This window comes from Aspergillus uvarum (genome assembly GCF_003184745.1).
Source record: "Aspergillus uvarum CBS 121591 unplaced genomic scaffold BO82scaffold_58, whole genome shotgun sequence".
NCBI classification, from domain to species: domain Eukaryota; kingdom Fungi; phylum Ascomycota; class Eurotiomycetes; order Eurotiales; family Aspergillaceae; genus Aspergillus; species Aspergillus uvarum.
The window spans coordinates 17,765-44,370 of NW_020291355.1; the positions used below are offsets into that span (position 1 = coordinate 17,765).

The 26,606-nt window shown below is 54.9% G+C and overlaps 11 protein-coding genes across 11 annotated transcripts; 7 read left to right on the forward strand and 4 right to left on the reverse strand.

Annotated features, from left to right (window-relative positions):
- Positions 1-2,255: 2,255 nt before the first annotated feature.
- On the reverse strand, positions 2,256-4,040 carry BO82DRAFT_377354 (sugar porter family MFS transporter; the record flags this gene model as incomplete). Its single annotated transcript, XM_025637574.1, has 3 exons — positions 2,256-3,605; positions 3,664-3,776; positions 3,842-4,040. 3 exons carry the CDS (start codon positions 4,038-4,040, stop codon positions 2,256-2,258), a joined length of 1,662 nt encoding a protein of 553 aa, XP_025488403.1.
- Positions 3,831-4,754, forward strand: BO82DRAFT_158795 (uncharacterized protein). Its single transcript, XM_025630233.1, has one exon. It carries the CDS (start codon positions 4,156-4,158, stop codon positions 4,678-4,680), a length of 525 nt encoding a protein of 174 aa, XP_025488404.1. The 5' UTR covers positions 3,831-4,155; the 3' UTR covers positions 4,681-4,754.
- Positions 4,755-6,246: 1,492 nt separating this feature from the next.
- BO82DRAFT_158800 (uncharacterized protein) lies at positions 6,247-6,912 on the forward strand. Its single transcript, XM_025630234.1, has one exon. The coding sequence runs from the start codon at positions 6,353-6,355 to the stop codon at positions 6,863-6,865; it is 513 nt and encodes a 170-aa protein (XP_025488405.1). The 5' UTR covers positions 6,247-6,352; the 3' UTR covers positions 6,866-6,912.
- A 1,519-nt stretch (positions 6,913-8,431) lies between these two features.
- BO82DRAFT_317746 (ketoreductase) lies at positions 8,432-9,935 on the reverse strand. Its single transcript, XM_025632622.1, has 2 exons — positions 9,677-9,935; positions 8,432-9,599 (listed from the first exon to the last, which is right to left on the reverse strand). The coding sequence occupies exons 1-2, from the start codon at positions 9,851-9,853 to the stop codon at positions 8,736-8,738; spliced, it is 1,041 nt and encodes a 346-aa protein (XP_025488406.1). The 5' UTR covers positions 9,854-9,935; the 3' UTR covers positions 8,432-8,735.
- Positions 9,936-10,103: 168 nt separating this feature from the next.
- BO82DRAFT_394760 (Erg28 family protein) lies at positions 10,104-10,904 on the forward strand. The gene is made up of 2 exons (XM_025638754.1): positions 10,104-10,249; positions 10,383-10,904. The coding sequence occupies exons 1-2, from the start codon at positions 10,199-10,201 to the stop codon at positions 10,740-10,742; spliced, it is 411 nt and encodes a 136-aa protein (XP_025488407.1). The 5' UTR covers positions 10,104-10,198; the 3' UTR covers positions 10,743-10,904.
- A 286-nt stretch (positions 10,905-11,190) lies between these two features.
- BO82DRAFT_357463 (UDP-glucose:hexose-1-phosphate uridylyltransferase) lies at positions 11,191-12,777 on the reverse strand. The gene is made up of 4 exons (XM_025636026.1): positions 12,567-12,777; positions 12,268-12,452; positions 11,436-12,201; positions 11,191-11,381 (listed from the first exon to the last, which is right to left on the reverse strand). The coding sequence occupies exons 1-4, from the start codon at positions 12,665-12,667 to the stop codon at positions 11,276-11,278; spliced, it is 1,158 nt and encodes a 385-aa protein (XP_025488408.1). The 5' UTR covers positions 12,668-12,777; the 3' UTR covers positions 11,191-11,275.
- A 502-nt stretch (positions 12,778-13,279) lies between these two features.
- BO82DRAFT_405403 (F-box protein) lies at positions 13,280-14,441 on the forward strand (the record flags this gene model as incomplete). The annotated part of the gene is made up of 4 exons (XM_025639486.1): positions 13,280-13,333; positions 13,426-13,798; positions 13,867-14,286; positions 14,341-14,441. The coding sequence occupies 4 exons, from the start codon at positions 13,280-13,282 to the stop codon at positions 14,439-14,441; spliced, it is 948 nt and encodes a 315-aa protein (XP_025488409.1).
- Positions 14,442-14,969: 528 nt separating this feature from the next.
- On the forward strand, positions 14,970-16,826 carry BO82DRAFT_377359 (MFS transporter; the record flags this gene model as incomplete). Its single annotated transcript, XM_025637575.1, has 2 exons — positions 14,970-16,535; positions 16,572-16,826. 2 exons carry the CDS (start codon positions 14,970-14,972, stop codon positions 16,824-16,826), a joined length of 1,821 nt encoding a protein of 606 aa, XP_025488410.1.
- A 570-nt stretch (positions 16,827-17,396) lies between these two features.
- On the forward strand, positions 17,397-20,674 carry BO82DRAFT_385997 (uncharacterized protein; the record flags this gene model as incomplete). The annotated part of the gene is made up of 5 exons (XM_025638221.1): positions 17,397-18,010; positions 18,105-18,793; positions 18,872-19,127; positions 19,494-19,670; positions 19,793-20,674. Exons 1-5 carry the CDS (start codon positions 17,543-17,545, stop codon positions 20,672-20,674), a joined length of 2,472 nt encoding a protein of 823 aa, XP_025488411.1. The 5' UTR covers positions 17,397-17,542.
- Positions 20,675-20,719: 45 nt separating this feature from the next.
- BO82DRAFT_317763 (uncharacterized protein) lies at positions 20,720-21,815 on the reverse strand. Its single transcript, XM_025632623.1, has 2 exons — positions 21,560-21,815; positions 20,720-21,503 (listed from the first exon to the last, which is right to left on the reverse strand). The coding sequence occupies exons 1-2, from the start codon at positions 21,779-21,781 to the stop codon at positions 20,793-20,795; spliced, it is 933 nt and encodes a 310-aa protein (XP_025488412.1). The 5' UTR covers positions 21,782-21,815; the 3' UTR covers positions 20,720-20,792.
- Positions 21,816-24,864: 3,049 nt separating this feature from the next.
- On the forward strand, positions 24,865-26,409 carry BO82DRAFT_405408 (uncharacterized protein; the record flags this gene model as incomplete). The annotated part of the gene is made up of 2 exons (XM_025639487.1): positions 24,865-25,114; positions 26,144-26,409. The coding sequence occupies 2 exons, from the start codon at positions 24,865-24,867 to the stop codon at positions 26,407-26,409; spliced, it is 516 nt and encodes a 171-aa protein (XP_025488413.1).
- Positions 26,410-26,606: the final 197 nt, after the last annotated feature.

Here is a 26,606-nt window from a genome sequence, read left to right on the forward strand (position 1 = left end):
GATCGAAAGAAGCAAAAGAATCAAGGCGGAAGACACCAGCTTGGCCCAACTCTGACCCCCTAAATTTATAAGGCACATCCCCAACAACTTTGACTTTTCTCGAAAGGTAGACAAGACCGACCCCGGGACTTGGATGTATACATCCCCACCACACCCGCATGTCGAGATCTCTTCTACAGAGTATACAAAGGACTTCTGAGCTTCTCCTGTTATAAGACTCTCCAGAGACCCATCCCACTGACGGACAGGCAGGTCATACATTCCGTGGAACTCCGGAGAGGAGAGAAGAGAAGAGCAGGGTCTGGATGCTGGAAGCCGTAGGCAGGGAGGTTGATACGCTCTCTACTCACCATTTCCGGGAAGAGGCAGCTAGATCCTAAATCTTGTAGATGATTGTGCAAAGACCGCCAACCCCCTCAATATTTCGAAAAGGGTATCGTTACCGTTTGAAGAAATGCAGACCATTGCAACCAGTCCCCAAAACTGCAGGGATTGGAAGACTTGATTTGCACAGACAGACAGACAGACAGACTAACACTATGCAGTGCCTCCCTCCTCTGGGGACTGTAATTCGGAGGGGGAGGTCTAAAGAATCAACAGTTGAGGGATTTACCAGCTTCGGAGTTTCTTTCTGCGTATTCTCTCTCCTTTTTCCTTTTTCGGCTCGTTCCTTTTTCTTTGCCTATGGAAGATACGATTCAAACCTAAGCATATCGTCATCTCCCCACAGGCGCTACGCTATCCCTGGAAGGATCATGCGCTCTGCGTCTACCGCCTAAGCATCGCTGCCTGTGAAGCGGTATTATCTAGAGATAGCTCTCACCCACTGGATGCATACATTTATGCATGGTATTGGGGGAAACTTATCAGTATCAATATCAAAGATCACCAGGAGCTCGAGGTACGAAGGCAACACGATCCTCCAGGAAGAAAGGAGAAAAGGATTGCTAACCCTCCATCTCCATTTCCAATATCCCAGCGTCCGTACGGGGTCCTGGACTGTACCGTCCCACTACCTCGGAATCAAAAGTGTACGATATCATCCTACTGGGTCACGAGACATGGGGTAAACGAAGGGCCGGCCCCGGCCCTGTTTGCTAGCCATAGCTGAGCTTAGCTGGTAGCTTGTAGCGTACGGCTGAGACTTCAGGGTGCAGGTCCTGGCATCAAGGTCCAGGTTACGTATGGTTTATGATAGGTGCTCATCCATGCGAAAAGCGATACGACCTTCCCCTTTCACTCACTCTTTTTCCGGGTCAGCAAACGTGGATGGATGGTTGTGTGTTCGATGAGAAGAAGAAAAGCCATATCAACCAACGTGGTATGAATGGCGTAGGATCGAAGTGTGAAACTGTTTAGGTGACGAGGACCGCCCTAGACGATAAGTCAAGCATAATCCACTGACTGCATCATATTCTCCTCAGAGTGCGTGCGTGTGTGTGTTTGGGGGGGGGGGGGGGGGGGGGGGGGGGGGGGGGGGGGGGGGGGGGGAAGGGGGAAGTGTATGCATTGTGCTCCCAAGGTAGGGATTAGAGATTAAGGATCGTATCGCAAAGCTAATCCTGACTGCATCGCGGGACTTACACTAAGAAGAGAAGCAAGGAGGCCAGATGATCTGCCCACACAACCACCGACTCCTATCAGGAAGTCAACCCCCAAATCAAAAATGTTCTCGGGGACCGTCAATCGCATCCTTGTTTACTCCGACAGCTCGTCAAGGCAACACCGCCACTTTCTCAAGGAATGAAAAACAATCACAAGATCAGAAATGCCACCACCAAAGGAGTTGAGGAGGTTTGTATACAAATAACCGCATCAGACCAAATATGCATGATAGGGATGCAAAGCTTAAATTTGAGACATGCAGATACGAATCAAGCGGGAAGTATGGAGAGACGGGATAGAACATCCTTGTGCTCCGTTGACCCGCAATCCAACACTGCAATGACACCGTTGACGTGGCAGAATCCATCCAATCACTACCCTCAAATTACGTGGAACAGAAAATGCTTGTGATAGTGTATGAATTTTCATTTCTTAATCAATCAATCAATCAGTCAATCGTACTTAGAGGTATCAACAAACGCCGAACATCAGATTCCCAGCCAGAGGTCAGGTCGTACAACCATGCCTTGATGCATTCATACCCATTCAAGAAGCAAAAGAAAAATTGCAAGCCATTGAAGGCGAGCCATTAAAAGCGATGTAGATGAGGTGGTCAATGTACAGGAACGCAGAATTGCAAGACGACCCGCTTACTCGCGGAGCTCAGTGGGCTCACTGTGCTCAGCCTGGCCCTCGGCCTTAGGGGAGGAGGGAGGGTGGTGCATGTCATCGACAATGCCCTCAGGAGGAACCCAGCTCTCGGACTTCCAGGGGAGAACGTGCAGCACGTACATGCTGTCGACCTCCTCGAGACTGCGGCCCTTGCTCTCAATGACGAAGAAGAAGACAACGAAGATGGCAGCGAAGCAGCATCCGGCGAACACGTAACCGTAGGCGAAGTGGATGGCGGAGTTGATGAAGGGGGTGAAGAAGGAGATGAGGAAGTTCCAGGTCCAGTTGGCAGCAGTGGCCATACCGATACAGGCAGCACGGTAGCGGGCAGGGTACATCTCACCACAGATGGCCCAGACGATGGGACCCCAGGTGGTAGCGAAACCGACGATGAAGAAGCAGGTGAAGACAATCATAGCCTTGCCAGCAGCAGGGGTACTCTCGGGGTTGTTGATGTCCAGAGCGAAGTTACCGACAGAGGCCCAGATCATGAAGCAGATGAACATCCAGGCGGCACCGTACATCAAACTCTTGCGGCGACCATAGTGCTCGACAATGTACAGACCGGGCAGAGTCATGAAGAAGTTGACCGCACCAAGAATGATCTGGGTGATGTAGTTGTTGGAGATACCGGTGGACTTGAAGATGGTGTTTCCGTAGTAGAAGATGAAGTTGGCGCCGGTAAGCTGCTGGAGAGACTGGAGAGCGATACCGAGCATGGTACGGTAGAACATGCGGGGACCAGTGAAGAGCTCGTGCCACTTGGCAGTGCCGGCGTTGCGCTCCTCGTCGAGCTTGTCCTTCATCTCCTTCATCTCGCGGAGGATGACGCTGTGGTTGGGACCAACACCGTAGAGCTTGCACATGACTTCACGAGCCTCGTCAACGCGGCCCTGGCGGTAGGCGTAACGGGGGGACTCGGGCAGGAAGAGGGTACCGATACCCAGGATCAAGGGCCAGGCGAAACCGATGCCCATGGTGATACGCCAGGAGGCAGTGGAGTGGATTCTCTCGGTTCCGTAGTTGACGATGTAGGAGATGAAGATACCGAAGGCGACGAACAGCTGGAAGGCACTGACCATGGCACCACGAACCTGAACGGGAGCGGATTCACTCTGGTACATGGGGACGACGCTGGACAGAGCACCAACACCAAGACCGGCAACCCAACGGCCCATGGCGACCTGGACCCAGCTGGTGGAGGTGGCGATCTGGATGATGATACCAACAATGTGGATGAGCGACCAGAAAGAGATGGACAGCTTGCGGCCGAAACGGTCGGCAATGGGAGCAGCAGTCAGGGCACCAATCATAGTACCGATAGAGAGCTGGCACGGCGGTTAGTTTAGGGCGATCTCGTAGCCGAGCACGGAATGAACAACATACCAGACCGACGATCAGACCGGAACGAACGTTGCTGAAGGCATAGGAGCCATCAGCCTGTTGCTCACCGAAGCGCATCAGGAAATCCTGCATGGTCTCGAAACCGGAGATTTGACCTGTGGGGAGGCGGGGTGTTAGCGGGAGTCGGGTGTCAAGAGGGGGAAAGGATCGCCATGCATACCGGTCGAGTAACCGAAGATGAAACCACCCATGGAGACACAGAGACCGAGGATGAACGAGCGCCAGGTGAGATACTTGACGGGAGTGTCATCGATGATGCCGTGGTCCTTCTCCGCGTAGGAGTCGGAGCGAGCAGGAGTGGAAGCCTCGGAGTGCTCAGTCGAAGGCTTGAAGCGAGACATAATGTTGTGGACACCCATGTTGTCGGTGGGTTCACAGACACAAAGGTAGTTTGAATGGAAACCCTCTTGACAGTTGTGGATAAGTGTGAAAGGGAAGTGAGAAGCACACACAAACTGATGGGTGAAGGGGAAGATGTCAAGAGCAAGAAGCTGGGGGAAGTGGAGGAATTATATACGGAGAGATGGAGAAGAAGACCCGAACGGACTCGGCAAGGATGACGGCGGCGTCATCAACAAACGGACTGAAAAGGGCAAGGAAGGGAAAGGGAAAAGAATTTTTGAACGCAGCACGCAGCACTCGATCCGTCGGCAATTCGCCTCCATCCCAGGGATTGGAGGAGACACCCCATGGCCCATTCTTGTCGGGGTAGGACCATGGGCATGGGCAAGGAAAAAACGGGGGCCCAGATCTCAGCGTCTCAGTTTGGTATTTTTTTGGGTTGTTTTTTTATTGCCGCGTGAATTTTGGACTCGGGATTTACCCCGAAAACAGAGCCGGGACGAACGAGGGTGGGAGAATTCGGAACATTGCAAAGCTAGGGGGGAGTGGAGGGAGAGAGATTCCGGGCTCATCATTGGGGCACAATGGGTAGAGTGGAGAGTCCGGGTCTGGAGACTGGAGACTGGAGAGGGCAAAGCCGACAGAAAGCGGCACTAACCCGGAGAAACGTGCCTGACTAAAGGCTGAAGACGGCGGAGTCGAGGAGGGAGGAATTTGGGGGGAGAAAGTGGGAGAGTGAGGAGATTGAGGAGAGAGTGAGGAGATTGTGAGGAGATTTGTTGATGGGGAAAGGCAGGAATGGAACCCTTCTGGAAACCTCCCGATCCGGCCATTCAGGTCACGAGTACCTCCCCGATTCGGTCATTCTGCACCTTATGCATTCCATTATTATTATTGCAGTACTGCTGCTGCTGCACTGCATAGTACATTACATGTGCGCCTAACAGCTATTGAATGACAGCAGTCTTCCCTTACACTATCGATTCTATCCTTCCATCGGCTCCGGAATTGACTCCCTTTTCGGCCTCGTGGTCTCCGTCATTGTGATGCCGCTTGCAATCTAAAATTCTTCCTATAGCCAGCCCTCCGTGACCAGGTTGAGGCCCGTGTGATGCTATGCGGATGCGCCCATCAACCACTCCTACTGAGGGCAATTCCATTGTTCACCAATCGGGCCTTATTCGAGACCGGCTGGTTTGCCACCCAGACACAAGACACTACACTCAGCTATACACAAAGAATGCCGTGCATGCCGATGACAGCTTCAGGTTGTGTTACGGATGGGTGAATAGGATGCTGTCGAAGGGCGGATGGGCGGGCGCATGATCCACCACTACCTTACTCAGGTTGCTACGTATAGACAGCACCTTAAGTCCAGTTACTAAACCCAGGATGGCCCAGGATGGCCCAGGATGAAGTAATCCAACACCGCAGCAGAACAAACAGAGCCTTCTTCACGACGAAAACCAGAGACCATGATCCACCAGCGATTCATCCCTCGTCTTTTTTCTGTGTCAGAGAATTGACGCGAAGGAAATGAAAAGATTTTTCTACTCGCCTCGCCTCGGTGCCAGACAAACCTCACACAACCCCTGATCCTGATAGTGAGAGTCGTAGTAAAGTTGCCGCAAGCGGTACCAATGAAGGGAGATCCGCGGGCGCCAAGTGGGGGCCTATCCAGTAGTGGTTAGTGTGCTTTCGCCCTGCAAGCAGAAATTTCCTGCTCCCAGCCGAATCAGAGAATCCCGTGTCGATCCCGAACCAAGGCCGGCGCACTCAGGAACAACACCACCACCACCACAGCGTCATCGCTCTCGGTCTCGCCGTCTGGGCTGATATACACAAGAAACACCATGCGACAAAACAAAGAATTGATCTTGCAATGTGTTAAGTATACCATACTATGAAACAAATACTCTAACCTTCTAGCGATATCACCATGCACCACCCCCTCACCAGCAAACCAAATGCAGCGTCAGCACCAACCCGAACCCCTCCTCTCGGCCACCCGATACACCCAGCCAAGTCCTACAAAATCGCTCGGAATCGGCATTGCACCGCCAAAACCCAGAAAGTTGTCTCGGTGTGCCGAACCCAGCAGGCTAAACCCAGCTAAAGCAGACTAGCCCACTAGACGAGGCTAGGCGAGGGGCCGCTAGCCAAGGCAGAATCTGGATCCTTCCCGTTTGAAGCTCACCGGTGGCGGGTGGAGCGCGCAACCACTCGACGGAAGTTGGCCGATCTGCACTTGGCTCAAACTGGTTTCGGCGGCCCGGTGAAAACTTTCTCGCTGGTCAGACAATTGATCTCTCGATGAGTTGTTATCGGCATGCCGGACGGGGCGAGAACGCCCAACACTGGCAGGCGCAACGGATGCCCGTCATCTATCTCGGCTTTACCCGTGCACGATGAAAATTCTCTTGCGCTACGTGGTGATTCGGCCGATATGGCCGATTCATCACTCCAGTGTGAACTGCATCCAGTATGCCATTTCTCTTTCGACTCGAAGAGTGTATACAGCCGCAAGAATGTAGAGCAGACTAGAACATCTGAATCCATCACACAACCACAGCAAAGCCTCACACCATCAAAAAGATCACCCAGTCCGGGTGAAGAAATCAAACCACCCAACCGGCAACAGCACCACCTGCTGTTCTCTAGACCAAGGACTCAACAGCCCACTGCCGAAAGCAGAGTGGAGCCGACCTCACCAAGGAATGTCTCCACTTCGAGTCGACGTAGACTAATCCTCACCCGTCCCGAATGCGGTTTAGCCAGCCTGATGTTTCACCCGAGATCAGAACAACAAACAATAGTCCTTAGGAATGATAGTCCAAGATAACATGCTCGCAGTTGTTTGCAAACAGAACACCTGCGATCTGGGTGTCTGGAAAAACACACTCCCGGCAACTATACTCGGTAGCAACACAATAATCCTATTCAACCACTACCTCAAAACAGCGTGCATGTACGGGTAAAAGGAAATCAAGCCTTAGGCATCCAGGAACCACCAAGCAGGCAGCAGGCGGCGAAGAAGAAAAATTCAGTCCTGGTTCCTGACCCATTCCCAATCCCAACCCAAACTCAAACTCAATTATTCCAGAACCAAAAAGAAAAAAAAAAAAAAAAAAAAAAAAAAAGAGAGAGAAAGTTTGATTTATTTTTGTTTGTTTCATTTTAGCTGTGTTCGGGTCAAACCAAACAACCACCTCAAACGCGAACCTCACTGTAAGCGAAGCAGACCGGACCGGGGGCGGGCAGACTAGCACTGCAGGCTCTGGTCTATAGCGAGGATCCAATTGACCAGTGAACACGTAAGAGGCCAGATTGTATGAGGGCATTGTACTCCGTCAACTGACACCCGTTCACCTTGTACACTACGGAGTATGCAACAAAAGACATTCCGTCCCAGTGGCTCTTACCCAGGATATCTGCAGTCATCGCAATGAAAGCATCAACACCAACATCATACATCCTGAAACTTGAAACTGGCCAGGGAAAGCCCATCAAAAAGGGAAGCAATCCCGACCACCAACACCAAGATCACGATGATGATAGTAGTTAGGTAGCCACTAGCCCTCCCTGGTCTAGACTCACTGGAGGAGATCTGTGTAATGCCCTACGGCTGCGGCTGATGAGATCATACCCTCACCCTCACCCTCACCCTTACCCTCAGACTATACCTTAGTTCCAGTGGATGCCAACAGTCCAGTCCAGTATAAGCGGTGAGAGGTGAGAATCCAAAACACAACGTCAAAGTTTCAGCGTCATACTCAAAACCAAGGTTTCAGACCTGGTAACCAACCCACGCATCACCACCAAAAGAAGTGGCGTCAGGAACGACGACATGTAGAAGCGCAAAGAAGCATAAGAATGTCTTGCAGCAACGATTACGACAACTACAATCTGCGTAGTATATACCTCGGGCACCAGTGCAATAGCCTCTTCATTGCAGGCTCAGACCGCTTCCTGCAGGGAATATCCCTGTCAGGTCCACAATGGACTTGCCCTCTTGTGTGCATGCCAGACATCCTGCTCAGGGTTCGTCCCAATTTTGAGGAGCCCATTCCACGGTCCACGCACTCTGACGTGCATACATCCCCGAACGGCGATGCGGTGGGATTGACAGCGGAAGCTAAGGGAAAGGGCTCCGACAACGACGGCGAGGCGTCGCCACTTGCTCAACTGTTTAGGGGAATGCTATCTGCGAACGTTCAGGAGAGCTGGAGTAAGAGATCAGATTCCCTATCTGTCGATCTGGGACTGTTGAGCATCCCCCCTTGTTCACCCTGATTGGCCCAATATCACCACGTGTAGGGGATCGATGGCGAGCGCCAGCCGGTTCCCGTCCCCTGCTTGGAAAAAGCCGAAAGATAAGGTTAAAAAAAAAAAAAAAGTACTAAACAAACCCCCCCCTTCCCCGAAGCCCTTCGGCAACCCGAGACCGACCGACGTCGCCAGATCCATCCGGCTCGGCTTGCCGAATGACAGATTCTCACACCGAGTCCGCTACCTTCGCTCTTCCGGCGCGGTCCCCCCCTCTTCATCACCGTTGCGGAATTCACGCCGAACTCCACACCCACCCCCTGCTCATCCCCCGCGTAGAAATTATCCCCCAGCCATAAGTCCTTTCCCCTCTCGCCTCCCTCCCTGAGTCATTCCCACATGGTCGTGCGGATTAGCTCTAAGAATAGAAAGGATCCGCGGCCCGCTCAGGTGCTCTTCTTCCCCTTCTCCCGCTCGGCCTTGCGCAGCGCGCGCTTGCGGATCGCCTCGTGCATGCCCTTGTTCTGGCCCACCACGAACTTGCCCATGGTGCCGGTGATGCAGGTCAGGAAGTAGGCCATCAGGCCGTGGCTCCAGTAGGGCGAGGAGCTGTAGGCGTAGCTGGGGGAGCCGCCGTTGCGCCCGATCTTGGCGAGGACGGACTTGACGAACGCGCGCGGGTCGGGGATCGTGGCGCTGGTGCGGCGGATCTTCGACATGGCGGAGGTGATCAAGTAGGCCTGGACCAGCTCGACCGTGATGCCGTGGGGCTCGAGCTCGGCGCCCAGCGAGGTCGACCACTGCTGCAGGAAGGCCTTGCTGCCGGAGTAGGTGGCCAGAAGCGGGGTCGGGAGCAGGCCGCCGAAGGAGCCCATGGTCAGGACCAGCCCGCGCTTGCGCTGGATCATGCCGGGCACGACCAGCTGGGTCGCCCGCAGGGTCCCCATGCAGTTGATGGTCACGATGTCAGCCAGCTCGTCCTCCGGGGTCAGCGCGAACGGCGTCGGGATGTTGTGGCTCTTGCCGACGTTGTTGACCAGCACCGCCACATCCAGCTCCGCCACCAGCTCCTTGAGCTGGTCGTAGTCGCTGTCCTGGTTGCGGGCAAAGTCCATCGCCAGGGTCCGGGTCTGCACGGCGGGGTACTTCGACTGGAGTTCGGCGCGGAGGGCATCGAGCTTGGAGGCGGTCCGGGACACGAGGACGAGGTTGAAGTCGGCGCGAGCCAGCTGCAGGGCGAATTCCTTGCCCAGTCCGTCCGAGGCCCCGGTCACCACGGCCCAGCTACCCTTGGGGCCGAAGGAGCGGAGCTGCACCACCAAATTATCAGTTTCCTTTCGCTGCGATCATCGCCATGCCACACTTATGGTCCCAGGAATCGACATACCGGCTTGCCAGGGAGTACGAACAAGCTCAACAGGACCCGAATGAAGAGCAAGGCGCGGGAGACAACGAACAAGCTCCCAGCACCCAGAAGCAGGGAGGCGCCGACAGTCTGCCATCCAGGCTGCAGATGAAGGTGCCAGTTGGACAGGCAATCGAGATGCTTGGTGATGAACTCCATGATTGCGATTGCCTCAGTGTGGCAGTAACCCTGAAACAATCCAAATGCGGAGGGGTTGTGAATGCTCAAAAGAGGGGGGGGGGGAGTGGGAAAAGACGCGGAGGATTGACGCGGAGAAGGAAAAACCGGAGCTGAGCTGAGCTGAGACGGAATTGTTGGGGTTTGCCAAGCCGGCAACTTCAACAAACACTACGCTGCATCCCCGGGGAGCTACCGAGGAGCTTCATCTTTTTATCGATCAGCTCTCTGCTCGGCGTCACCTCGGTTCAATAACCACGCACCATTATACCCCCCCGACTTACCTGAGCTCATTGAACCAGCTCACAAACCCCTCCAACATCAACAATGATCTCCCTCCCCCCCTTCGAGGGCTTCCTCCCTCAATGGCTCGTCCTGGTCCGTCATTCCGTCTACACCGCTCATTCCCATTCCCATTCCCAATCCTCATCCTCATCCTCATCACACAACAAAACCACCGCACTTCCCCTCCCAAAAACTAACCTCCCCCCCTCCCTCCCCAAAAAAACAGGTCTCCGTCGTCTCCGCCGCAAACAGCCTACAAGCCTACCGCTCCGAAGCCTACGCAGCCGAGCTCTACAACGGCCGCACCCCGGAGGGCTACGTCTTCACCAACCCGCTCTCCTCGCGCACCTTTGGCACCTGGACCTTCCTCTCCGCCGTCATCCGCTTCTACGCCGCCTACAACATCAACAACCCGGCCGTGTACGACCTGGCCCTGTGGACGTTCGGCATCGCGCTGGTGCACTTCGTCGGCGAGCTGGTGAAGGGGAGCGCCCGGCTGCGCGGCCGCTTCGTCAGCCCGCTGCTCGTCGCCTCGTCCACGTTGACCTGGATGTTCTGGGAGCGGTCGTGGTATTTGAGTAACTAGTTTACCCGAAAGGAAAAAAGGGAGTGGGGGTGAGAGAGGTTTCCTGGGAGGGAAGGGTTTATCTTGTTCGGTTCAGTGGGGTTCGTTCAAGCGGTATTACTGTATGTGGGAATGGGCGCAGGCTGGGGCGGGGTGAGGAGGAGGAGGAGTAATGGATACGGGCGCATGTTCACTAATGTTAGTTTATAACACCAATGATAATGAGTTCAAGTCGAGAGGATTGTCTATGTGGTGGGAGTGGAGGTTCTCGTGTCGTGCATGGCAGCAAGCAGGGTCTGCCGTATCTGGCGGATCCACTTATATATATCTGTATCGTCGGATCGACCGATCTCGCTCCTCCACACAATCTTGGAACAATAGATCCGTGGGTTTGCTTTAGAACACGATTTGTCGTGAGAGAGATTTTTACTTTTTTTTTTTTTGCATGAAAAAAATAAAAAAGACAAAGGGAGAAGCTCGAGGTTGGACTAGGTAGAATATACAGCTATTTATCAGAAAGGTATGTGCACTATCACTAAACCCCTATCTACAACCTAGACATCCATCTTCTTACGGTACAGTTCTCCTCCACAGCCACGGAGTCTGGCAGCCGCCTGCTCCGGGGTAATGTCCCGCTGAGGCTCGCCCAGCATCTCGTATCTAAAGCCTTGTCAGTTTACAGTCTGCATACAGATAGCGAGAATCATCACTTACCCCACCAAGAACTTGCGGACGGTCGCACTGCGCAGCAGCGGAGGGTAGAAGTGCAGGTGGAGGTACGAGGCCTCAACCTCCTCCTCGGTGCCCTCCAGCGGCGCCTGGTGGATACCCATGCTGTAGGGGAAGTGCGTCTCGAACAGGTTGTCGTAGCGGCGGGTGACCTCGGCGATGGCCTCGGCCAGGTGGGCCTTCTCGGCGTCGGCCAGGTCGACGAGGGCGCGCTTGTGCGTCTTGCTGACGACCATAGTCTCGAAGGGCCAGACGGCCCACCAGGGGCACACGACGAGGAAGCTTGCGTTCTCGAAGACCACGCGCTCCTGCTTGCGGCTCTCCAGCGCGGCGTAGTCCTCCAGCATGTGCTTGCCGCCGTGCTCGCGGCGGTACTTCTGCAGCTGCTCCAGCTCCATGGCGGGTTCCTCGGGCAGCGAGCTGGTCGTCCACACCTGGCCGTGCGGGTGCGGGTTTGAGCACCCCATCGCGGCCCCCTTGTTCTCGAAGATCTGCATGTAGCGGTACTGCTCCTTGGGCGCCGTCGCGCTGGCCGTCGGCGCGTCGGGCGGTAGCGTGGTCGCCGGCGCGATCGCCGCCAGCGGGGACTTGGGCGACAGGTGCGCCGTGTACAGCTGGGTCCAGGCGTCAATGACGGGCACGATCTCGGCGGGCGACAGATCCGCTAGCGTGAGGTTGTGCGCCGCCGAGAAGGTGAGTACGTAGCATTTGCCCGTGACCGGCTCGGCCTTGAGGAAGAACGACTCGGCTTCTGTGGGCAGAAAGCTTGTGAGTGAGGGGTTCGTCCACTATGTGAACAGTGTGTGTCAGATTATACCTTCGGTGCTTTCTGGAGTATACGGAGCCTGCTCCTCCTTGACTGCGCTGTAGTCGTTCACGAAGACAAACGTCTTGTCATACTTGGGGTTGGAATCACCCTGAGCGCGCTTGTTGCCCGGGCAGAGATAGCAAGCAGGATCATACGAGGGCAACGTGGTCTTAGACGGACTCTCCTGCTGACCTCTGGAAAGCGAGTTGATATTAGTTGCTTGATCTTTCGTGCGTTTCTCAAGAGCCCAGAGAAAGGGGGCTCCCTCAGAAACCCAACACCTGGAATCACGCAAGCTCAATACTTACTGCCAGGGACGCTTGGTCCGGTGAGGGGAGACCAGGATAGAAGAGCCGCGCAGAGGGTTGTATCTGCGGTGGGAGATGTCGTCGAGCACTTTTTCAACCATTGTCGCGAAAGATTTGCGCTGAATAGAATACAAGAAAGCAGAGAACCGAGAGTGTGAGAATCAGAAGAGAGGCAAAAAGGAGAAAGAAGAGGAAAAACAGCACAGAAGGCCGAAGCGAGCGAGAGAAGAAAAACCTGGGCTGGCTGGCGGGGCCGGCCGTCGCGGGGCTCCGGAAATTATGCCCACCACGGGGTAGATTAAAAGCCACTCGGGTATTTAAGCGATGGACCCTGACGCTGCCATGTAACGCCAGGCACCTTGTCGTTGACAATGCCGATGAGTGATAGACTTTGCGAAATTTCTCCGGCAGTATTGATCGAGTTACCAGGGGTATAAAATGCAAAGAATGGGGGTATGTACAATGGTTGAACCCTTTTCGGGGTCAGCTTCCCCGCGGTTAGCCGACTTGAGTGGGAGTTCATACGTCGGGCCGACCAGCTGACGTCATTCACGTCAACTGGTCAGTCAGCATCACATGGTCTGGTCTGGTCTGTTATCATCCAGCTAACTCGTGGGTCCAGTTATCACAGACAGCCAGTGAGTTTCATGCAGGGCACATACACAGGCATACGCATGTACGCACCGCACAGCAGCAAGGAGAATGCTATTAGTATGGCCAGTGACAACGACACCACCAAGACAAACCTCTTCTCTCTGCCTAACGAAGTACGCTTGAAGCCTTGACCTCTTATCATCCTCCCCTCCCCACCCCACTTTACCTCGCTAATCACCCTCCCTCCATTCACCGACGGATCCAGGTCCTCGTGCAAATTCTCTCCAGCTTCTCAACCCACTCTCTTCTCCCCTGGACATCAGTCTGCCACCATTTCCATGCCTTGATCCTCCGCATCCTGCACTACCGGCTCCGCATCGCCGCCTCCCTGCCGGAATACAAACTTATCCTCGAATGCTTCCACCCGAGCTCAAAACTCATCGAACCCCATGTCTTCTGTACGTACATCGGCACGGACGAACTGAGCAGCCAGTTCGATGGGAAGGGCTCGTTGTACGAGAATGTAGACACCGCAGAGCGGCTCGGCCGACTCGGTTCGGTGTATTCGCGGTTTCGCCCGGAGCGAACACCGGAGGATGGTACATCTCCAGGAACGCGATGGGGCTCTTATGGCACTGGTAGGTAGATCTCCATTCTGGTTCTAGAAGAAGGTTATGCAGGCATGACGAACTGACGCCGTTGATAGACGAGGAACTGGATCACGACCCGGACAACAGGACGGTGACGCGTCTCATCAACCTGGAAGAAGTTGAGGACTTCTCCCAGTTGTGCGTGGTGATCAATGTGGTGAAAGTGATGCCGGGAAGCGATCTCTTGCTGAGCGCCCACACGGTCGAGGATGGGGTGATTCGAGTGTTCCGGAATTGGCTCAAGGAACGGGAAGGATGGGATCGGGACCGGGATCAGACCCGTGCCCATGGCAATGATCCACCCAACAGGGCTTCTGTAAAAGATCGTGACGATGCGAGTATGCTCTGGGTTGATCCAAGCCGCAACGTCGGAATTAGAGCACGGGTTCGGGGAAGGCGATATCTCGACCAGCAGATGCCGTTGCTGGTCCACCGCGACGAGGAGCAGGGGATTACATATGAGCTGGACATTGAGGGTAGGTCACTTTCCTTCCGAGCAGTCCACTTGATGTATTTGCTGACCGGCCTAGAACTACATATTCGGACCACTTGTCTTCTGATGACCGTGGAGAAGTCGCAGGAGGAGCAGAAGAACTATCCGAAAGCCGTGATCTTCACGCGGACAGTATGATTCATGACCACCGAGCTCTGGTGGATAGAGTGGTCGGGATTCTGAGTTGTAGCGCATAGTCTCAGTGCATCGATATGCAGTACTTATCAATACGAACTGCCTGCGTCATGCATGCTACTGCATGTACTGTACAGTACCGAGTAGCAGCAAATGAGGCAAGAAAGCCGACCGGCAAAATGATAAGCGACACGCACTAGTCCGTATGCAGAGATTTTACCTCGGCACGTTTTCAGCCCCCTCGGCGCTGATTGGCCGGTGCCTGTCTGCTAACCGGATAAGCGGTGCCGAAGCTGCATGAATTTGAAATCGATTGTGTCAGGTTCCACCCTCAAATATCTGCTGCATTATTCATTTCAACTGGATTTTCTTGTTTTACTTATGCTTTGAGTCCTCTTGTTGCTTCGACATCACTCAGGCTGACGAGGTGGAAGGATGCTGGTGAACTTTAACGATCTGATACATCCTTAGAGACGAACCTCGAGCTAAACCTCTTTTCCGCTGCTCTCGCCGCCCTCCGATTTAGCCACGATGGGCACGAGCTCGAAAATCCCGTACTGGCAGCTCGTCTTCGACCAGAAGGTGGTCACGCCAGAGATCGTCGATTACCCCTATGACGGCGCCGGCACGGAGGAGTCGCCCTACGCGGTGACGTGGATCCCCAATGATCCCCGCAATCCGATGAACTTCAAGGACATGACCAAATGGCTGTACACGGTGCAAGTCTCCTTCGTCACGCTAACGGTGGCCCTTGTCTCCTCGGTGTACTCGGGTGGGATGGGTCAAGTGGTGCAGGAGTTTCAGTGTGAGGAAGAAATCGCCATCCTAGGAATCTCCCTGTTTGTGCTGGGATTCGCCTTTGGGCCCTTGCTGTGGGCGCCCATGAGCGAGGTCTTCGGCCGCCGCAACGTCTTCACCATCACCTTCGCCATCCTGACCGCCTTCAACGCCGGTGCGGCGGGCGCCCAGAACATTCAGACGCTCGTTGTCCTGCGGTTCTTCGCGGGCTTCTTCGGTTCCTCCCCCTTCGGCAATTCCGGCGGCACGATTGCGGACATGTTTCCGGCCTCGAAACGTGGCATCGCCATCAGCTTGTTCGCAGCGGCACCGCTGTGCGGCCCGACGATCGGGCCTGTGATCGGCGGGTTCCTGGGCGCCGGGGCCGGCTGGCGCTGGGTTGAGGGCTTTATGGCCATCTTCTCGGGAGTGGTGTGGCTGTCGCTCGTCTTCCTGCTGCCGGAGACCTATGCGCCGGTGCTTTTGCGCCAGCGGGCGGCCAAGCTGTCGGAGCTGACCGGGCAGGTATACCGCAGCAAGCTGGACATCGAGCGCGGGCCGGTGTCGCTGTCGCAGACGCTGAAGACGGCGCTGTCGCGGCCGTGGATCCTCCTCTTCAAGGAACCGATTGTCCTCCTGTTCTGCATCTACATGGCCATTATCTACGGGACGCTGTACATGCTCTTCGCCGCCTACCCGATTGTCTTTCAGGAGTCGCGCGGCTGGAGTGAGGGGATCGGCGGCCTTGCTTTTCTCGGAATCCTCGTCGGTATGGTGCTCGGGGTCGCCTACACCTTCCCGGACAACATGAAGTACGCGCGGCGCTGCCGCGAGGCCCCCGCGGGGACGCGGCTGGCGCCTGAGGTGCGGCTCCCGCCCAGCATCATCGGCGGTATCGCCCTGCCGGTGGGCCTGTTCTGGTTCGCCTGGACCAACTACCCCTCCATCCACTGGATGGCCTCGGTCGCGGCGGGCGCTCCCTTCGGCTTCGGCCTGGTGCTGGTGTTTTTGAGTGTCTTCAACTACCTGATCGACGCCTACACCATCTTCGCTGCCTCGGTGCTGGCCGCCAACTCCGCCCTCCGCTCGCTCTTCGGCTTCGCCTTCCCGCTCTTCACCACCTACATGTACGAGAATCTGGGTATCCACTGGGCCTCCTCCATCCCGGCCTTCCTGGCGCTTGCGTGCATTCCGTTCCCGATCGTCTTCTATCTGTATGGCGCGCGCATCCGCAAGCATTGTCCGTACGCGGCACAGGCGGAAGCGTTCATGCAGAAGTTAGCCGCGGCGCAACAGCAGCAACAGCAGAAGCAGGCCGCTGTTGGTCTCCAGGAGAAGGAGACGCTGGATGTGGAGAAAGGCAGTCCGGTGGCTGCTGTGGTTGGCGCGGAGGATAGTGTGGCGGTCGACAGCGACAGCGACAGCGATAGTGATCGATTGTCAACGATCCCATCGCGGGCGGCCATCGAGCGGCGGGCATCGCGGGCGTCGCGGACTTCACGCAAGTCGACGCGTTCGTTGGCGCGCACGGTCACGTATGAGGAGAATCCGTACGATATCGATCGGGTCAATACTTGTAACTCGATCAGTGGGCGGCCGGGGAAGAATTGAGGACGAAGCGAGATGATCTTTTTGTGATGTCTCTTGGCTGTCTGAACTGAGTCCCGCGAGCCGAAACAGCACCAATCCACACCAGGGGATGGCTTCTCGACAGGATCGACTCTGGAATTGGAGGGCCGATATTGCTGCCGTTATATAGAGCCATCTACGGCTATCTCTTGGCTGGCGGTCTTCACAATCCACCCATCAACCCCCAGAGCAACAGAGCTCATTACAACGAAGAAAACGGCAGGTGCTCTCCTGCATTTACACTACTTGCATAGCAGGCGTTGCGTTATTCGGCCCTCGAGGCTACGGCATAACTAGATATTTTTGACATTTGTTGATACCTAGACAAAAGCATAGATAGACTTAATGATAATCGTTACACTTACGATCTCTCAGCCCCTGAAATCGAGTATATCAGTTCTGCAAACGTGCCAACATGTTGTGCATTATCAATCAGCCGAAGCATTCTGTTGATATCTGTTAGGCGCCAATTCACCAGAGGAAGGATATCGTGAATTCAGTGAATGAGGACTCGTTCTATTTCACAGATCATGTATAAGCAATCCTCCTCGACCTGTTCCAAATGGTGCTATAAAGCTTCGCCGGTTTTCTATCCTCCATCCTCTCATCTTCTCGCCTCCTTCCTTACATCCACCAATCCTCCCATCCAAAACCACCAACAAAAACCCACGATACCTGCTCCAAACCGATTTCCAACAATGCCACCCTTCAACATCCTCATCGTCACCAACAGTGAACCAGACCAAGCCAACCAGACCCTCGCGATCGCGCACGAGTTCCTCGCCCACAGCCACAACATCCGCGTGCACATCGCCTCCTTCGCCGAGCTGGCCCCCTCGATCAAGCAACTAAACCACGACCGCACGACCCACCACGAAGCAACCTTCCACAGCCTACCGGGGCCGTCCAAGCGCGAGGCCTCCGACAAGAACGGTTTCTCCCAGCAGAACGCATTCCACGCCCACAGCAGTTTTATGGGTATCCTCCGAACATACACCCAGCTGCTCCCGCAATCCCGCATCCCCTGGACGGGGCCTGAGTACGTCACGCTCTACAACCACATCGGGATCATCGTGGCGGATATCTTCCCCCTGGTGATCGTAATCGACGCGACCCTAGCCCCCGGGGTGGATGTCTGCCGGACTCTGAAGTGGAGGCATGTGCTGGTGGGATCCGGATTGGCGCACGAGTATCTCCCGCCGTCGCCGGGCAGGGTGTCAGTGTACGTTTCCTTCCCTACGCATCTGCATAGCAGAAGAGATTCCACCAGCAACGCTCATCTTCATGGACTATAGCCTCGGACCCAGATTCCTCTCCCTGAAAAACCTAACCCTAGGCCTCCTCCTCCATCTAGGAACCACCCACTCCCCGCACCTCCAACAAATCCAAACCGCGCGGCGCGCAAGAGGTCTCACCGGCCTCATCCCCGACCCCCAGGCCTCCTTCCCCCAGCCCCGCGACGAGCGTCCGCTCCTCCTCCTCCTCCCCACCCACCGCACCTACGACCCCATCCCGACCCCAATTTCTGCTGGAGTCATCCACTGCGGCCCCATCACCCTTCCCCTCCGCCCGATAGGCAAAACCCACCCCGACCTAGCCCTCTGGCTCCGCCAGCGGCCCACCGTGCTCATCACCCTCGGCCCCGACACCCGCTACCCGGCGCGCGAGCAGATCGCGTTCGCCACGGCCATCACCGCGGTGCTGGCCGCCAAGCCGCTGGTGCAGGTGCTGTGGCTGATGAAGCCTGAACCGACCAGCTTTGAGGTTGGTTGCTGCTCGGACGGGCTGATGGATGCGAAGGTTCTAAGACTGAAAGCGAAGGTCTCCCCGCGCAACCGTCTGCGGATTTACGCCCGGCTGCCGGCGGAGACGCTGGCCATGCTGGCGAGTGGGAATGTGGGGTGTGTGGTGCATCGTGGGGAAGCCCGGGTGTTTGGGGAGGGGGTCAGGTATGTTCTTCCTTCGTTGCTTGCCTTGGCTGTTAGGGCAGGGGTGTGCTGACGGGTGACGGGGTGACTGGGTGACAGAGCGGGGATCCCGCAGATCGTGCTCCCGATGTACCTCGCGGACTATGAATATGCGCAGCGCGTGGAGGATTTGGGGATCGGGGTTGGGGTTGGGGTTAGGAGGAAGGGGGCGGGCGGTAGGGTTACCGGGGAGCAGGTGGAGAAGGCGATGCTGCAGGTGCTGGATGAGGAGGCAGGCGAGAACATGCGCGAAAGGGCGGAGGCGCTTGCGGTGAGGTTGCTGAGGAAGGATGGGAGGGTTGTTGCGCATGAGCGGGTTTTGGAGATGATTGGGTTGAGGAGGGGGGGTTGATTTAGATTTATGCAGCGCTGGTGTCAAGTATGCAAGCTGGACTATGGTAAGTTGCTTGTTGTCATCTCATCCAATCTGACTGAACTTGTGTTGGCTCATTGTCGTCGTCCATCCTTCTTTGGCCATTCAATCTCACCGGGCACTTCGGCTTCAGTGCAGTGCTGCCGTGCGAAGACCGAACTTCTCTCAAGTGCCCTCGTGGAATTGACGTTGACATGTTCTGTACGTGAGACTAAGGCGAGAATCGGAGTGACGTCGGCTAAGACTTTAATCTCTCGGATATCCGCAAACCGGGTAGATCGACGGGCGTACTCAAATCTGGCATCCGAGGATGCCCGGTTGCCGGATCTTCCCCGCAACTTAAATGCCCGCCCGCTGCATCCCACTACGTCTTGCCCCTCATCAACAACAATTCCTGTCTGCATTGCATCTGCATCCTCCCTTTCCTCTACGTTCAAAATGGCAAACGAACGCATCGCCTGGATTGGCCTGGGTAACATTGGCCGCGTAAGTTCTCTGCCCCTTTGCCCTTCTTCCCCTCACCTCTTTAACAAATCCTCTCCCCTCACATCACGTCCCCAAACGGTTCCCTCCCAACCAACACAACCAACACAGCTAACAAACACCAGGGCATGTCCCGCAACATCGCCACCAAAGGCCCGCAAACCAGCCCGATCACCCTCTACAACCGCACCACCGCGCGCGCCGAGTCCTTCGCCGCCACGCTGCCCGCCAACCGGGCGACCGTCGCGACCGCCCTCCCCGCCGCCGTCTCCGCGGCGACCATCATCTTCATTTGCGTGGGCGACGACCCAGCCCTCGACGCCATCATCACCACCCTCACCTCCGCCCCGGACCTAGACCTGACCTCCAAAATCCTGGTCGACTGCTCCACCGTCCACCCGGACACCTCCCGGCGCATCGCCAGCACCCTCACCGAAAGGGGGGCCAGCTTCCTCGCGTGCCCGGTCTTCGGCGCCCCCGCCGCCGCCGACGCCGGCCAGCTGGTGGTGGTCCCGGCCGGTCCGCAGGAGGCCATCGCCCGCATCGCCCCCTTTCTCGAGGGTGTCGTCGCGAAAGCCGTGGTGCCGATGCCCGGCGCGGACGTGGGGCGGGCCACCACCCTCAAAGTCCTGGGCAACACCTTCATTTTGAATACCGTCGAGAGTCTGGCGGAGGGGCTGGTGGCGGCCGAGAAATCCGGTCTCGGGGCCGGAGTCTACCAGGAGTTTATCCATCGGATGTTCCCCGGCCCGTTCGCGGCGTACGCGGACCGGATGGTCACCGGGGATTACTTCAAGCGCGAGGAGCCGCTGTTCGCGGTGGATCTGGCCCGCAAGGATCTGCGGCATGCGGGGAGTCTGGCGGCCGCCGCGGGGATGCGGTTGCGCAGTGTCGAGGTGACGGATGGGTATTTGCAGGAGGTTAAGAGGGAGAAAGGGGAGAAGGGGGATATTGCGGCGGTGTATGGGGCGGTGCGGAAGGAGGCGGGGTTGGGGTTTGACAACTGATTTCTTTTTGAGGGCGGGGGATTTTGTATATAGTGTGTGCCAGTAGTTCTTATCACCCAGTGTGAATTATTTGAAGTTATCCCCGGTCCCCTCCTGAATTAAAGATAGGTGTGAATATTTACAACCAAACATCCTGCCCCTCCCCGCCCACCTCGGGGATCAACCACGACTTCCGGAAATATTTCTGGAGGACCTTCTGGCTGTACGTCTGATCATTGACGCAGTACGCGCCGCCCGTCGGCCCGATGTGCGGACAGTGCACGGCCGGATCGTACTGCACCATGTGCTCGTGCACCTCGCGACACAGCAGGGTATTCCGTCCCAACTCGTAGTCTTTGCCGAGCGGGATACTCTGCGTGAGGAACGCGTAGCACGCGTCCGTATCGGCGTACTGCTGATTCTCCCCCGTGCAGTACGCGTCATGCGTCTCGCAGATCTGGTTCGCCAGCAGCTGCGTCAGGTACGCGGTGGCTTCCGTCGCGGTGCCGTTGATCTGCTGCGCCAACGCGCCGACCAGCGTGTCGACCAAAAACCCGAACCACCGGAATGTGGCGTCGTACTGCTCGATCTGGCCCGCGGAGTTCCACATGATCCACGTGTCGATGGTTACTGGCAGTAGGAGGTTGTTGAAGGAGGTCGCGTTGAAGGTTACGACTGTTGTCGCGGAGGCGAGGTTCGTGTTCGGGGCGGCGGTGAATTGCGTGATGCTGTAGGAGATGGGGACGCCGACGAGGCTTAGGTGCGTCGGGTCGCTGAAAAGACCGAAGAGGTATTCGGTGTTGAGCGTGGAGCCGTTGAAGACCCGGGTTATGTCGACGCGGCCTTGGATCTGGGATGCGTCAGTGGGGGGTGGGATGGGTTGGGGTAAGAGGTTTGGCAGCGTACGTCAGGTGCGAAGAGGGTCGAGTTGATGGCCTTGGTCTGCACCAGGTTGGCCGGGTAGAGGAAGTTATCCCAGAAGGTCTTTTCCAGGGTCCACAGCTCTTGGATGCTGTATTGCGTGGTGTTCTTGGGTCTGGGGCTGGGGCTAGGGCTGATGCGGGTGCCCTGCACGCTGGGCGTGAGCAGCGTTGCTGCGGTGAGCAGTGAGGTCCATGGGATGTGCATGGTGGTTGGACTGGTTGGGCTAGCTGGGTTGGTTGGATTGGTTAGGGTGCAGCAGCAGCAGCGAGCAGCAGAGGAGCTAGACTTATATTCCCAGCCAGCAAGCTGGCTATGAGTATGTCAACTTGGCCGGTCATGCAACCCTAAATTGCCCACTCAGATCCAGCTCTCAGGCAGCCACCGTCAAGATCTCCATCATATTGCTTCTTTCGCCCGCCGATACGAGCGAACCCACCGCGCGGCGCCCTGTGGCGGAATTGGCTGGGAGGTTCAGCTGACTAGGGGTGCAGTCTGCACCGAGTCAGTGGCGCTAGCTGGTAGAAAAGGAGTTATGAGTGTAATTCTAGCCGAAGGCTACGGAATGTGCTGCGTAGGAGGGAAAGTCCCAAGAATGTTGGAATGAGCGGGCTGGGCCTGTACGAACTTAAGATGGAAGCCACGCTCCTGTCGATCTATTGGGGATTATTGAATACGTGCATACAGAAAGTGAATTGAAGGGGAGAATCAGCAGGCATATCACATCGCGCAGCCAGCCTCGTATCCCGGTCCAAGACGAGTCATGCGGAGGGCCGATCCTTAGCCTTGGCTTTAGCCCTAAGTGAGGGTCGCGCGGATCAGTGGAATGACGGTCGCGCTGGTTGAAGCTTGTTGGTGCTTATAATTGACTCTGAGATTGATAGTGTCCAACTGGAATAGAATTGTGTTTGAAGTCCCTAATGCCGTCTGCTACCCTGCAAGAAGGGGGTTAGGACAGAGGTAAACCGACAATTCCTGTATACTCCGCAGCTCCGTCGCACATAGGGCTCGATTGCCTTTTTAGCGTCAGATCGCCGAGATCATCAGACCAGACATATCTACAGCAACTAACAAACAACAAACGCATCTCATCTGATATACTTAAATGGAAGCAAACAATCAATAATCAGGAGTAAGTACTCAGTATCAGTTCATTGTCTGTAATAATTGATCTGAGGGGTTAAATGGACGGCTTTTAACCGAGAATCACCTGAACAGCAACAAGGATAAACACAAGCAACAAATCACTCATCTGGACCCTGGCCCTACCCCGGCACGTACTACTCTTACAAAGAGGCCCTCCTTCCGCAAGCATCTCCGCTTGAAGCTGTAATCCATAGCCATGAAGTGGTCCCAAAAGCACCGAGTCTCTCTTATACGCGCCTCGCCCAGCACAGAGCGGTTGTGATGACGCCTCTGAGAGAGGTGGAAGATGCTTAGATTAAGTACGTCAGGCCATCTGCGAGAACTAGCTAAGGCCGCCGAGGTGGGCGGTGAGCTGGCAGCCTAAGGCAAGGCCACCGGGGGGGCCGTCAGGTTGAGTAATTGGCCCGAAGCAAACTGTAGCCCACCCGAAGCGCAGAGCGACCACCTCAGTTAGAAAGAAAAACCGTCTGCTCATCCCAAAATTGCCCTCATTCATCTCCCCTCGGCAGCAAACCCCCCACCCGTACGGTCCTTATCAAGCTGTGCATGGCGCACCGGGCCGAACGCCCACGAGGTCCTGGGCTACGACCAAGATCATTCCACAGAAGTACCGGGGTCGTCGGGCAGGTTATGGAAAACAAAGGCCACCTCCAAGCAACCCAAAACCAAGGGCAAGGAGTAACGTAATCCACATGCGGGCTGGCCACACAAGCGGCCTGGCCACCACTTCGCGTTCCTTCCACCCCACCAAAAACGAAGCCAAACAACCACCCACCAATCCACCAAAAATGGCTATATCGACAAAAAACCTGGTGGAACAAGAAGGCAGAATCACCTTGGCAATTGAGGCTTTAAAAAATGGTAAAATTCCTTCTATATGTTAAGCGGCGGCGTTATACAATGTTCCACGGTCAACTCTGCAGACGCGCCTCCAAGGAACCAAGGCAATCAGTGATATATGTGTTAAATCGTGTAAACTGACTCTCTCTGAGGAGGAAGTCTTAGAGAAGTGGATTCTCTCTTTGGATAAACGAGGCCTTTTACCCAGGCCTTCCCAGATCCGTACAATGGCCAATATCTTAATCCAAAAACGCGACTCGGCTGCCCACACGTCTGTCGGCGAGAACTGGGTATACAACTTCATCCGAAGGCATAATTTTTTAAAGACTTGTTATTCCCGTCGATATAACTATAAGCGTGCTCTCTGCGAGGATCCGGCTGTTATCGGAAAGTGGTTCAACCGAGTTTATGAAGCTATATTGGAGTACGGTATCTTAAATAAGGATATCTTTAATTTTGATGAAACTGGCTTTGCTATGGGCTTAGTGGCTACTGTGTGTGTGGTAACAAGATCTGACTGTATAGGTAAGCTATTTCTTATACAGCCTGGAAACTGTGAATGGGTGACCTCAATTGAGTGTATCAACGCTTCAGGCTGGGCCCTGCCTCCGTACTTAATTCTTAAAGGAAAAGTCTTTATAGAGGCATGGTATCAAGGCAAGGTGCCTTGTACTTGGAGAATCAATATCTCACCAAACGGCTGGACTAGTAACGATATCAGTTTACACTGGCTTCGTAAACACTTTATTCCTTTAACAAAGCCTCAAAGAGTTGGCCGGTATAGCCTCTTAATTCTTGACGGACACGACTCTCATTTAACGCCTGAATTCGACGAAATATGCAGTTAAAATAGTGTTATTCCTATCTGTATGCCAGCATACTCTTCACACCTCTGTCAACCTTTTGATATCGCGTGTTTCGCGCCTCTTAAGAAGGCGTATGGCGGCTTGATTGAGAAGTTGATTCGTACAGGCACCCACCATATTAATAAGATTGATTTTTTGGATACATATCCAGATGCTCGAACTGAGGCCTTTAAAACTTTAATAATTCAAAGTGCCTTCCGGGCTGCCGGACTGGCACCGTTCCAGCCAGATGAGGTTCTTGGAAAACTAGTTTATTGCCTCTGTGAAGCTATACTAATCAGCCGGCCAAGCACAGCTTCAACACTACCAAAAACGCCCAAGAACGTGAGGCAATTGAAGAAGTATAAAACTACAGTTAAAAGACTATTTTGTGAACGAACACAGAGTCCTCCGGAGTCTATGAAAACAGCTATATCATATATCTTAAAGGGTGCTGAAATGGCATTGAGCCAAGCCGCCCTGCTTGAGCACGAGAACCACCAACTCCGGGCTACTAATGAACGCCTGGAGAAGAAGAGGAAACGAAGCCATCGCCAAGTTCCAGGCCTCAACGGCTTGACCGCTGGCGAGGCAGTTGAGGCTTTTCAACAAGCCTGTGGAGCTGGGGAGGCATTTAAGACTGAAAGGTCCTTGGAGGTGCTCGGCGAGGAACAGCCTCGCCGCCGCGCGCCATCTCGCTGTTCTGATTGTAATCAACTTGGCCATATACGTACAAGATACCCTGCAAGAATTCAACACCAAGAAAAGGCGATTTAAACGGTGTAAATACGTTGATTTTTGGCTTCAAGAATGTATGTTAACTGGAAATCTTGGCAAGCCGGCCAGGCCGCTTGTGTGGCCAGCCCGCATGTGGATTACGTTAGTGCTCTACTTATTACTGATACCCCAGCCGCTGGCAGCCGATCAACCGCAGTAGAGGTGCCGTCACTCTCACTCTCCACGCGCGTCAGGAAGAATAGACTTTACGTACGCGCTACAGAGGCTGTCGAGTGGATTCCATAGAAGAATTATACCACATTTGTTTTTCTTTCCTTTCTTTTTTGTCTTAAAGAGGTCCTGCTCATTATGATTATTTCACAAGCTTGATCATGCTCGGTTAGAGCTCCGACTCTACACTAAAAGAAATCCTTTCACTAAGAGATACCTCTGATATTCTTGCAATGCTGATACAGATAGTCCAGCACTCTTTGGATCTTACCCGGGCTGAGTTCTATTGGTTATCCGCTAGAAAAGTGCCAATCAACTGTCAAAGGGCTTTGGAATGGCCCGTCACAGTTCCCTTGGGGTTTGGTCAACGTACACGTTTGTAGTACGTGTCGGGGTGAGGCCCGGGTATGGACGAGTGATTTGTTCTTTGTCTGGGTTTGGATTGATGTTAAGTTGATTCTCGGTTGGTAGTCATTTATTTGACCCTCCCCCGATGAAAATTTGAAGACATTATCGATAGCCGAAAATAAAAGAGCCAATCTTGCTAGGGCAAGTCAACCAAAGGCGGATAGGGTGGTATTGTCACTGAAATTTCTCTTCATTATGTGGTAACTTAGCGGCCCGTAGGTATAGCACAGGCTATTGGTCGGTTTGCTTGCCGGAGAACGAAGTATGCGGTGATGGGGATTGTGAAGACTGCTGGTTTGTTTCCCTTCTTTTAGCCCCCCACGCCACCCTCTCAGGGAGTGTATACGGGATATTGGACTTGGCTAATGGGCGGGAGGCACAGCTGTCCATAATTTCGAACATCAGATCCGGGTGAATGTCGTCTGTTCCGGGTATACGGATACAGCCATGATGCAGGCGACCCTGCGGCGGTATCCGGTTATGGAGCTCTTGATCCCCCGGATGAGTCCATTGGGAAGGGTGGAGGTGCCGGAGGAGGTGGTCGATACGGCGGTGCTCTTGTGTAGTCCGGCGGCGAGCTTTGTGAATGGGGCTGGGGTGATGGTGGATGTGGAGTTTAGTTTGGTGGTTGTGAGGAACGGTTTGTAGGGTTGGATGGGGTGGTTGATTGAGGGGTGCAAAGGGGAGGTATGAAGATACCGGGTGATTGCGGCTTTGATTCGGGTGAGTGGGGGTTGACAGTACTCCGTAGGGATGGGACATTTCTTCCGGGGAAGAAGTTGCATTATCCCCTCGCATATGTACTGGACTGAGGGTTTGGAACTAATGTGTGTTGAGAGAGCTAC